Source organism: Leucoraja erinacea, chromosome 31, assembly GCF_028641065.1.
Source record: "Leucoraja erinacea ecotype New England chromosome 31, Leri_hhj_1, whole genome shotgun sequence".
In the NCBI taxonomy this organism is placed as follows: domain Eukaryota; kingdom Metazoa; phylum Chordata; class Chondrichthyes; order Rajiformes; family Rajidae; genus Leucoraja; species Leucoraja erinaceus.
The window spans coordinates 16861784-16874061 of NC_073407.1; the positions used below are offsets into that span (position 1 = coordinate 16861784).

Consider the following 12278-nt stretch of genomic DNA (forward strand, 5'->3'; position numbering starts at 1 on the left):
GGCAGGTACGGGATACTGAGTTGGATGATCAGCCATGATCATATTGAATGGCGGTGCAGGCTCGAAGGGCCGAATGGCCTACTCCTGCACCTATTTTCTATGTTTCTATGTTTCTATGAACCTTTGCGAGATTGTTATAGACTGTCTGGTCGGTGTGTTGAGGTTAGTACCTGTTGCTATGGTGGTTCCGGGCTCCTCCCCCACGTTGCCAAGCCCCCGCCCCGCTCCCCGTGACGTCAGGGCGGCGGGCGCGGTGCAGGCCGGGATAGAGGAGGAGCGGTCAGCTGGCGGACTGGTGACGTGTGCGGCATTGACACCATGGCTGACGGCAGCCGACAGGCCAAGCTGGCGGCCGCCAAGAAGAAGGTGAGAGAGTGGGGGATCACCATTGCCAACGTCGCCGTCCCCTCGGTGGCAAAGGGCGGCACCCCGAGGCGGTGTCGGCGGTCGAGTCACATCCTTTCAACCCCACCTTTTCCCCGGTGGCACCACCACCCCCCCTCCCCTCCCCCAACTGTCCGACTCCCACGTCCCCATCGGCTGGCTCATGGCGTCGGATCTCAAGGGAAGGGATCAGGCGAGTCCGCGGCATCTGCAGGCCTGCTGAGACCGCGTCTGCCAGCTGGCGACGTGGAGCGGGGAGCTACCATCCCTTGACTTTCCCTGGAGAGAGGAAGCAATAGCAACCGGTCTAAAGGGAAGCAAGGCCTTGTTAAACATCCTTTAACATTAATAGGAGAGAAACTGGCCCCACCATGATCCTCGAGTCCACTCCTCAAACTCAAACACGAACCGAGGTCGGGGCACAATTAATGTCGAGCCCTGTCCGCGGTTCACTTGAGGATGAGGGGTCGACTTCAGGATGATGCAGGTTAAATTCTGAACGTTAATATTAATGGGATTTAGATTTCCGCACGTATTTTTATTTACAATTTTTATCTAATGTCGAACGTTGCACTGTTGTCTGAGTATTAAAATAAAATGCGAAAGGCCGGTCGGTGAATATGTTGAATATTTTTGAGTGTGTAATACTTGTACTGAAGGCAAATGTGTGTAAGATCAATTGATTGCAAAGTACACATACTTTATCTGTTGATTCATCTTATAGATTTGTTCAAAGATCTGGGCCCCTCAATTATTCAGTGACAATTTGAGTGATGATCGGGTGAAGAGAGGGAATTATATGTGACATCCTGACAGTCAAGTAGGGGAATGAAATTTGCTTATTGGTAGTTAGCTGTCAGGACAAGTACATGGAAAGAAAAGGATTAGAGGGATATGGGCCAAATATAGGAAATGGGACTAGTTCAGATGGACACCTTGTTGTATGGATGAGTTGGACCGAAGGGCCTGTTTCCATGCTATGTAATTCTATGATGATGCTACTTCTTCTTCTTCTTTTGTGTGGCGTGCACAGCCTAAAGTTGTAGGACAACTTGTTCTATTTGATCTTACGTTTGTGCACGTCGAGTTGATTGCATTGGTCGAAACAGGAAGGTTGCATTCTTCCACCCCTCTATGATGCTAAGTGCATCATTTCATGTTATATCTATTAATTTAATGGAGTTGACCTAACTGCTTGTAAGGCAATGCCGAAATATTTTTAACTGGGCAAACAGTAGAATTGAATGAAATTGCTGGTGCTTTATGCAACTAGGTTTGAACTAAATGAACCACAGCAGTATTTTGGCTTTTAAGACCCTGTTTACTTTATATGGTCATTGGTAAATGGAGCTATTTGTGTAGCTCTTGTAATTGTTTGCCTTTAGATTGATATACATCTCAGAAAAGTAAAAAAAAAACAGGGATGCTGGAAATCTGAAAAACAGTGAGTGATTGCTAGAAACAACATGTCAGGCATGGAGGAAGAAACAGGAATAACATTTTGGGCCAATAACATTTCATCAGAGCAAGAGATTGGAGGAACGAAACAACATTCAAGAAGGTAACAGGGTTTTGGCCTTTATTGCCAAGGGGTTGGAGTTTAAGAAGAGGGAGATTTTGTTACAGTTGCACAAGGTGTTGGTGAGACAACAACTGAAGCACTGCACCCAGTTTTGATCCTCTTATCCAAAAATAATAAGTGCCCTTATTTAAACATATAAGATCCTAAGACAGCACAACAGGGTAGATGTTGAGCTATTCTTACTTGTTGGAGTCACAAACAAGGGAATGTAATAATGGGCCTATCATTTAAAACAAGTGTGTAGAATGATTTCTCTCTGACAGTGGTGGTTGAGCAATTTAAGATGGTGATGAGATACCTAGTTGAAAGATTGAGGATTTGTTATGGAAAGCTGGTTTGGACAGGTTGAGGCCAGCATAGATCAGCCACAATCATATTGAATGGGAGAGCAGGCTTGAAGACTGTAGTAACCTGCTCTTATTTCCTTATGTTTCTGTGTAAGCTTATTGACTTGAACGGTTTTGATGTGTGGGCTTGAGGTTGTTTGTTTGTTACTTATGTAACTAAAGAATTTATGGATTAATTGTATGCTCGCATTCAGATAATGCATTGCCTAATTTATGCCTTTTGTAGCACATCATTTGGATATGATTAAAAAGAATGAACTCATTGATGTAATTGCATCAAACAAGCAGTGACTATTACTGCCATGTATGATCTTACATGCTGGAAGACCTGCTGGTTTACTTTCTATCGGTTGTCCAAACTTTTTATAAATTAATGTGTAAAATCGGGGATAGACACTTTGACTTCCTGAAACTTGATCCAATAACTACGTGACAGGCAACATCTCTGAAGAGAAGGAGAGGGTGACATTTTGGGTTGAGACCCTTCTTCAGACCTTCATTCAACACTTCATTCGAAGTCAGATCTTTTATCTACGTGGCCACTGTGGCTGTTTTGAATATAGTGATGAGATGGATATTTATTACTGGCATTCTGCCACGTGTACCAAGATAAAATGAAAAACATTGTTTTGCTTGCTATTCAGACAAATTATATCATGTATTAATACCTTGGGTAATGCAAAAAAAAATATATGAGTGCAGGATATCATATTACGGTGCAGAGAGAGTGCAGGTAGAAAACAGTGCAAGAGTTGCAATGAGATAGATTGGAATATCAGGAATTATCAGAGACGGTTTAAAAGTCTTATAACAGCGAGAAATAAGCTTGAATCTTGTTTTTGAATCTCGTAGTCTTTGGTTTTGAGCTTTAGTATCTTTTCTTTGATGGGTGAGAGAAGAGGAAATGAGTGGGCTGTGACTGGTCCTTGATTATGTTGACTACTTTCCCCAGGCAACATAAAGTATAGATGGAGTCTGATGGAAACACGCTGAATTTCCTTAGCCTTCTGAAGAGGTAGAAGCATAGGTGTGCTTTCTTGGCTATAACATCAATTAGATTGTTGGGGATGGTTCCATGCAGAAACCTGAAGCTGCTGTAGAGAGGAACTCTACAAGCAGCCTTGTATACATTTAAAACGTGGGTGTTAGGCTAGTAAAGTATGGACGTATTTTTTAACTGTCGAGGATTGTTATGCATCTTAAAAATGCACAGTTGCTCCCTTTAACATGAGAGTTAAACTTGTGCTGCTTCCAAAAGGAACAGTTGCCACATTTGCCTCCATCCCAGATCATTCTCTGCGTAAACATTTTCGTTAGTGATTCTAATATTTGCTGTTGCTTTAAATATCCCAGTTAATAGGCTGGTATAAATACTGGACCCGTTGAAAAATACTATCACTTCAAGATAAACGTAACAATTCTTCCTACATGCAATGACACAAGTGGATTAGTGGATTGGAACTAATCCATTCCTAATAATTTCAAATTCTGTTCAATACTGGGTTATCTTGTGTTTCTGGACAACTTGTTGAATATAAGAACAGAAGGCAGTCATGAAATATTTTTTACCTTTGTCTTCTGTTTCTTTATTCTCTTTTATAAATTATCCAATCTCTTTAAAGCACCAATTTTTGCACTCACCAGTCTTTTCCTTGTTATGTTTTTATAGAAGCTCTTGTCCACTTTTATCTTTTGCTGGTTTATTGTCATATTTTATCTTACCGTATCAATTTTGTTGTCCTCTGCTGGGTTCTGAAATGCTTCCAATCTTTAGGCCTACTGTTTTTATTGCAACTTTATACTTTATTAGCGTATATCTTAGATTTAATATGATCTGTAATTTTTCCTGTTACCTGAAGATAAAACACTTTTCCTGTTGGTTTTTTAATGCTTTTATTTTACAGTACACTTTATTTATTTTTTAAACTGTTATCCATTCTATGTCCACTGCCGCAGCTTTCAGAAGAAGGCCCCTTCCCGACTATTACTTAACTCTTTTAATTGCTTGTAACAAAATCTAAGATGGCCTTTTCCCAGCTGATTCCTCAACACTGTAGCAAGCTATTCCATGTACATTCCATGAATATCTCCTCCACCTTATTACTTCCAATTAGTTACAAGTAATCAATCAGAATACATATTACCAACAATATGTAACTTGATATTTCGATATTACAGCAGTCACGGTGAGCAGCATCTAGTAAGAGTGATTGAGCAAGTGTGTATGGATATTGTTTTCGTCTTGTTTATTTCCAGCTTTAGCTGTTGAATTACAGAAGTGCACATTTCAGTGGAAGCTAAACTGCAGTGCGGCTATGATGTTTTTCCCACAGTTGCCATCTTTTGCTTTTTTCTAATGATTATACTCCCTGGTATAGAAGCAGAGTTTGCAACATTGAATGTTAACCTTGGTTTGGTAATAACACTTTGTCCTCTGAGACTAAGGGTCATGGGTTCAAGTCCCATTCCACTAATGTTCAGCACATAATCTTGCTTGATGCTTCAAAGCAAGCTCCTCTGGTATCTTTGCTTCAAAGCCCAGCAGAAATAATGCTGGATAGTCAGAGGTTCTTTCACTTGACCACCATTTGTCTGTGAAAAAATGTCTGTCTGCTCTTGCAGGTGGATGTGAAAGATTCTAATTAAGAATATGGGACACATGGCTTCTCCCATCGTCATGTGCAATGTGGATCCTCCAACCAACATCAAAGAATGATCGATGATTAAATTGTCATTATCTGTTTTGATACTGCTACAATGTACAGTGCAGTAATTAGAACATTTCTAAAATGATTGATTAGTTGAAAAGAGGGAGAAAAAAACTTGTAATGGGATATACAATTATAAATGCATTTAGTTTATACTGAAGGAGGTACCTGTCCTTTTCAGTGTTTGGTTTGCTATTTTTGTCATGTATGATAATCCATAATTTTAAAAGTTCCTCGATCTTGTGTACACATCATTTGGTTGGGAATGTGATTGATAAGCTTTTGTTTCACCGGATGATTTAAGGAAATACAATCACTTCTGCAAATGGATATGCAGGGAATGGCATCATAACCTGGCATCATGTTTGGTACGGACATTGTGGGTCGAAGGCCCTTCTTTTGTGCTATTATGTTCTATGCAAAAGACAGTTCTCAGATACTCATTGTCAGCCGTGTTTGTGCCAGGAAGTGCACCTGTTCATTGATTTAGTTCCTAGGTCCTAGCCTCTGTCATTGAATTATTGCAATGGTAGATACATTGCCAGAAGGGCTGCACCCAGGCAGTTAATTGTTGTCCATTCTATTTAACAGCAATTACTTTCACAATAATTATTGTAGTACTTTTATGGCCACTTTTATCAAGAAGATTTTGCAAGTTGGTGTATGACTTGTCTGCTTAAGCAAGACATTGGATTTCCTTTGAACAACTGACTAATATGTACATTGTCAACAATAGCGGTGGTGCTACCTCTAAAGTGTTCGCCAGTAGCACCTTGTACTTTCTGTCCATGTGCCGTAGAATGGGAAACTAATAATTGAAATTCTATACTTTCAGGAAGTATTTAGGAATGTTTATAGAGGGAGATCAGGGCTGTGCTTACTGGTATAACAGTACTTTGAAAGGTACGCAAGTGACATTGGACTGGTCATCATGGAAATGGCAGCTATTAATGATCTTACATGTATCAGGACTCTGCTAGGACATTGGTAAAATTGGACTATTTATATATCTAAACTTTTAAGTTAGTCCTTTCTGTAGAATAACCTCCAAGTTTTAATCAGAAGTTGTAGTTATGCAGAATTCTGTGCTTATATACTGAAAATAAGTATTGCTCAAACTCAAATGTTTATTAAAGTCGACATTTGTTCTGGAGATCCCCCAGCCTGGCTCACTGCTTTGCCTGATAACTACCAAGACAAGGCGTAATTGGCAGAAGCTGCAGTAATAGAGTTCAGGAAGAGGAGGTGGTGGCAGACATGTTCTGGCATTGGCAGGGAGATCCAAGTGGTAGGATTAAAATGGCCAATTTGTCATCTGCCGTATTTGAATGATATTGTGATTAGTCCTTCAGGCAATTTAAATAATTTCCTCTGGCACATGTATTGAACAATTCGTGTTAATCGTGGGAAAGCTCCATTTAGTTTAGTTTAATGATGTTAAAGAGAAATGGGCCCATCAGCCCATCGAGTCCATGCCGACCTGTTCACATTAGTTCTATGTTATCCCACTATCTCATCCACTCCCTACGCACCATTGGCAATTTTACAGAGGCCAATTAACTTACAAACCCATACATAGATGAGGGAAGAACTAACATCCAGAGGAAATACGTGCCATCACAGGGAGAATGTATGAACGCCACACACAAAGCACCAGAGGTCAGGGAAGAACCTGGGTCTCTGAGGCTGTGAGGCAGCAGCTCTATCAGCTGTGCCACACTTTACAAAAATAGCAAATGCTAGAAGCACTCAGCAGGTCGGACGGCATCTCAGATGAATAACAAGGTCATTATCAGTTCTAAAATGTTGACTTCGGTTTTTCTTCCCGTCGCTGCTTCATCTGAACATTTTTAGCATTTTATGTTTTTGATTCAGACTTGTACCATCTGCACGTTTTGCTTCTGTATTTATTTCTGCTTCCGTAATTGCTCGTATGAAAAAGCATATGCTGAAAGATAATTAAGATGAAAATGCAGAATTTATCATTATATACATTTTCAAATATGCTTTTCTAAAAGTGAACAAATTAATATTTGTTTTAGCACGAAGGTAGATACAAAATGCTGGAGCAATTCAGCGGGACAGGCAGCATCTCTGGAGAAAATGAATGGGTGACGTTTCCGGTTGAGACCCTTCTTCAGAATGATGTCAGGGCAGTGGGCGGGACAGAGATAGAATGTAGTCGCAGTAAGAGTGGTTGGAGAATTGGGGAGGGGATGGGAGAGAGAGGGAAATCAAGGGCTATTTGAAGTTAGATAAGTCAATGGTCATGCCGCTGGGGTGTAAGCTACCCAAGCAATATATGAAGTGCTGTTCCTTCAATTTGCGCTGAACCTCGCTCTGACAATGGAGGAGGCCCAGGACAGAAAGGTCAGATTGGGAATGGGAGAGGGAATTAAAGTGCTGAGCAGACTATCAGGCCCTGGGGATTTATCAGCCTTCAGTCCCATCAGTCTACCCAACACAATTTCCTGCCTAATATGAATAAGGTGGACTAAGCGAAGGTGTTCAGCGAAACGATTGCCAACCCTGCGCTTGGTTTCGCCGATATCCAGGAGTTGACACCTGGAACAGCGGATACTATAGATGAGGTTGGAGGAGGTGCAAATGAGCCTCTGCCTCACCTGAATAGACTGTCGGGGTCCTTGAATGGAGTCTAGGGGGGAGGTAAAGGGATGGGTGGTGCATCTGTTGCGGTTACAGGAGAAAGTACCCGGCGAGGGGGTGGTTTGGGTGGGAAGGGACGAGTTGACCAGGAAATTGCAGAGGGAACAGTCTCTGGAAAGCAGAAAGGGGTGGAGATGGGAAGATGTGGCCTGTAATGGGATCCCGTTGGAGGTAGCGAAAATGTTTGAGGATTATATGCTGTATGCGACGGCTGATGGGGGGGAAGGTGAGGACAAGGGGGACTCTGTCCTTGTTGCGAATGGGGGGAGGGGAAGCAAGAGCGGAGCTGCGGGATATCGAGGAGACCCTAGTGAGAGCTTCATCTTTAATGGAAGGGGGGAACCCCCATTTCCTAAAGAATGAGGACATCTCCGATGCCCTTGTATGGAAAACCTCATCCTGGTTGCAGATGCGATGTAGACGGAGGAATTGGGAGTAGGGTATAGAGTCTTTACAGGAAGCAGGGTGGGATGAAGTGTAGTCTAGATAGATATGGGAGGCAATGGGTTTTAGAACCCTTATTTAAAAATGGTTCTTTTCCAGGTTGTGTGGTGAAAATATGCTCCCATGTAGAACACATTTTTTGAAAGCTGAGTGATTTCAATACATTACATGATGTTTCTCCTTTCAAAAGTTGAAGGAATTCCAGCAGAAGAAAACGCCGCCGACTCCAGGTGCCAGAAAGAAGAGAAGAACAGACGATGGAACAGAGGCAGCAAGAGCTCCTGCTGACAATGACCAAGAAAATTGTGAGGTAAATCCCTGCGGATTTAATGTTATGGCCGTGAGTCTAGTTGATGTAATTGTTTTCCAACATACAAGTTTTCTGCAGTGCACCTTTATCCGGCTTAATAAATATTCCCTTACCCACTCTATGAAAGACTCACGGTAATTGCATGTTTTACTCGGGCTATTTGCATCAAAGTATAAAGTCGATTTTAGATTTGTGAATGTTATTTTCACTTGTAGTATATGGATATCACTGGCAAGTGTTTTACTCCCCTGTGCATTCCTGATGGAAGGAATGTGAATTATTTGAAGAATTTACTTTGGATTACCTTCTGTTCTTTTGTGAGATAGTCATTTTTTTCTCAAAACCTTTTAGAACTGGATGTGAAAATGGTTACATTCCTATTTGAGTTCTGATGCAGTTAGTATTTTGTTGGAAAAATTGTGATCAACTGGTTTGTTTTTATATTAAATTGAATTATTTGGTTGAATTTAATTGGCATATGTATATTGTTCCACATATACATATTGGTAAAACTGCCTCCTCGTAGCACCAGATAATTATTTCTGAAATCATCACAAGTAATGTCTTCATCTATGATTTTCTGAGAATGTTATTTTCAATTCTTGATTGTTCTCTCTTCTAAGATATTAAATCTTGCTGCTTGTGAGTCTTTTTCGCCTTTATTTATGTGTACACTTTTACAGTAAATTCAGCAAACAACGTAATGCGATATTAGATCCTGGCATTAGCAAGTGTATGCTTAACTATCTTTTTCTTGAAACCTGGAGATACTGAGGCTAATGATTTTATTCCTGTTCCAGCTTTGGGTGAGACAACTAATTTGCCATGGAAATTAAAAATTTGTCTCAATTATACACACACCTTATCTAGTGTGCACATTCCATGAATTATTAATGAGGTGTGCATTAGCACTATGGATTTTGATAAATAAACCATTGATGCTGTAATTTTAATGAGTGAATCATGACTAATGGTGTATGCCTTGTTCTTTATGTCAGGAGCCAAAATATAACTAGTTACCTTTCCTCCAACTGTAAAATTTATCTCAGAATATTACCTCCAACCTACTTGCATTAAATACCACAACCTGCTATTTGCATGCAAAATGTAAGAAATTTGATAGGATAATTGAATGCCTTTAAACTTAGTTAAAGGCAATAGCAACCAAATTTAAAAAAAAAAGGTTAACTGGCTGCTTGACTCACTGAGTTACTCCAGCAACATGTACCTTTTTTTTAACTGGCAGTTTAGTAAGTAACTTCTGCCTATTCCCCAGCGCCTGATTTTCTGCTCTTTGAAATGCAATAGTCAATAGTTATGAGCAAGGATGTGCATTAAAATTTGCCTGATGCTAGATGCTCGTGATGCCCTTGTCTGTCAGCTGAGTATTCAACATTTATTCCACTACTTGGTGTTAGAAAATAATCATATGAATGTCTAAATGAAATCTAACCCTTGAGGATGCAGTACCAGAGGTTTGAACAGGACAGAAATATTATTCATGGATTGTGATGGAAGCATGTATTTCTTTGAGATGTGTGGTTGAACCCTTGCCTCCCATCCATGCACAGCTCCAGCAAGGTAACATTAAGGAGCTGTATTCGGATACTTAATCACTTGCATATAAGGACACTTGGGCTTCTCGAACATTGAAGTTTCCAAGTTTGTCACCATCCTGAAATATATCTGTTTTGTGCCCCAAAGTAGATAACTTCATAATTTTCCTTATTTGATATATGCTTTATTTCCAACCAATAATGGAGTTAGTCTATATCCCCCTGAAGCCTCTCTATTTCTTCTACCTACTCAATCTCATCTGGCAACTTTGGAAAGGTGACTGGTCCACTCATCCAAAGTGATGATTTAGTTTGTGACTGGATGGGGCACAAATACCAATCCGCCTAAACCCAATTGGTTAGAGCCAGCCAAACTGAAAAAGGGTCAATTTATTTGAACTTCTATCTGTTAATCAATTCTCAATATGTGCCAATATATTTACCGCCCTTCCTCCTCTAAACCTTCGGTGCAGATTTTACTCAAAAGCCTGCACCGCATCTGCTGGGTCCTCATAACTTTGCACTTCTTATACTTCAGAATATTTTCTTTAGGCTTATGCTTGTTCTGAATTAAACACTGCATATGCAGAGGATTCTGAAGATAATGGAAGTCTGCTGAATCGTTCTAATTTGTGGACAGTCTGTAAATGAAAAGTGATGTGAGAAAATTGGTCAGCAAGACCAAGCCATTTTCAGATTGGTGACTTTTCATTTAAAGGACAAAGTTAATTAGCTTTTATAGAACTTGTGGCATCTAATTTTATTTACTTTAAACAAGTGGAGAAAACATTTCAATGTCGTTAATGTGACTATAAAGCTGTAGAATACAAGTGCAGTTCTAAAGTAAATTATGGACAACTGAAGTATGATGCTATCTTTTCAGTTAAAAAAAAGTTGTAACATGTAACATGCTAAATATGGACTTATTTCAGAAGATTTCTGATGACCGTGAACATCAGTTATGGATCAAACTGTAAATGCAGTGAGGGGATTGCATAAAATGGGGGTTGCATAAAATAAGTATAAATTATGGATGTTTTCACACAAAATGATGGTCCTTATCATGGGATTGCAAGGAAGTAAGATTGGTTTTGTTTGCTGTACCTTCTGTCATTTCTTCCTCTCTTTCTCTGAGTTATCCTGTCTCTTTACCACTGTTCAGATGCCCCTGCAGAACATTCTGAAGGTGCTGGTTGCAGACTGCAGTAAGTCCAATGGGGTATCTCTACCTTCATTGGAAAGGCTAAAGGTGAGGTAGCTTTGGATGTAACCTGTTTCTTTGCCTGGTTGTCTTTGATGCATGCAAATGTTTGGTAAGGGTAGAGAATTGATGGAGTGGGTGTGGGAAGGAGACGACTTTCATGACGCTGTTTACTTTGCATGACTGTGGCTTTTACCTCTATGCTGTATTAAACACAATCCTAAATTCTGTTACTTTAACAATTTGTTTACAAGCTGATTTTGCTCTTGCTTGAATTCTCTCTGATTTGCTCTATGGATGTATTCTGAATATGTGAATTCACTCTGAATTCAAAGTGTAGATTTAAGTAGCCATGGATGATCCATAAAGTCAAATGGTATAGTCATCATTCAGCATGTCATGCTTATGTGTGTGTTCTTTCAAAGAGTCACTGAATTAATAATAAAGTTGATTTGCATGCATTCAGAACAGTTTCCTTGTCCTTTGTTTGGTTTAGTTCCAATCTTTTGTGTGTCTATCCAGGCACCTACAGCCGAAAAGATGGTTGATTGTCCCATTTTCTGGCTTTCTCCTAATTAAGTGTCAACTGTGAATATCCCTCCTTTGTTTCCTTCTGATTCAGAGTTTAGCAGCTTAACTGTTAGTCCTTCCCAAAGTAGTCCTGATTGGGGAAATAGGCAGCATGGGATTTTAAAACCGATTATCTTTTTATTAGCTATGGAAAATTGTTTTAATTCTTCGCTGTGTCAATATAAGTGTTCTGTTTGCAGCACCTTGTATTTAAAAGATGAAAGCGCTGCTGAGTTAAGAGGCTTCATAGTGCATGTAATTTCATCATTTGGATTCCAGATATTTCTCTTAGTTCCTTGTCTAAATTTTGTCAATGGAATAATTGAATCCAGCGTGCTATTATCTTTCGGAGTTAAAAACTATTTAGTTGGCTTTTATCTGTTTCAATGTTTAATTCCAATTAAGTGGTTTTCTTTCATGCTTTTCGCTCAGCTGATTTCAATTATTTACAAATGCAATAACTTTCAGCATGTGTTTTAAAAATTATAATAGTTGAAGAATAGCAAGTT

At 39.8% G+C, this 12278-nt stretch overlaps 1 protein-coding gene across 3 annotated transcripts in view; it reads left to right on the forward strand.

Moving 5' to 3' along the window:
- Positions 1-244: 244 nt before the first annotated feature.
- Positions 245-12278, forward strand: part of golga2 (golgin A2) — a 71083-nt gene continuing 59049 nt past the window's right edge. For 2 of the 3 annotated variants that reach the window (XM_055660112.1, XM_055660113.1), the window contains exons 1-3: positions 245-366; positions 8323-8442; positions 11161-11247. In XM_055660112.1, the coding sequence (XP_055516087.1) occupies positions 319-366; positions 8323-8442; positions 11161-11247 (255 nt within the window). In that variant the 5' untranslated portion in view covers positions 245-318. The remainder of the gene's footprint in view (positions 367-8322; positions 8443-11160; positions 11248-12278) is intronic. The other variant, XM_055660114.1, reaches the window with a different exon arrangement.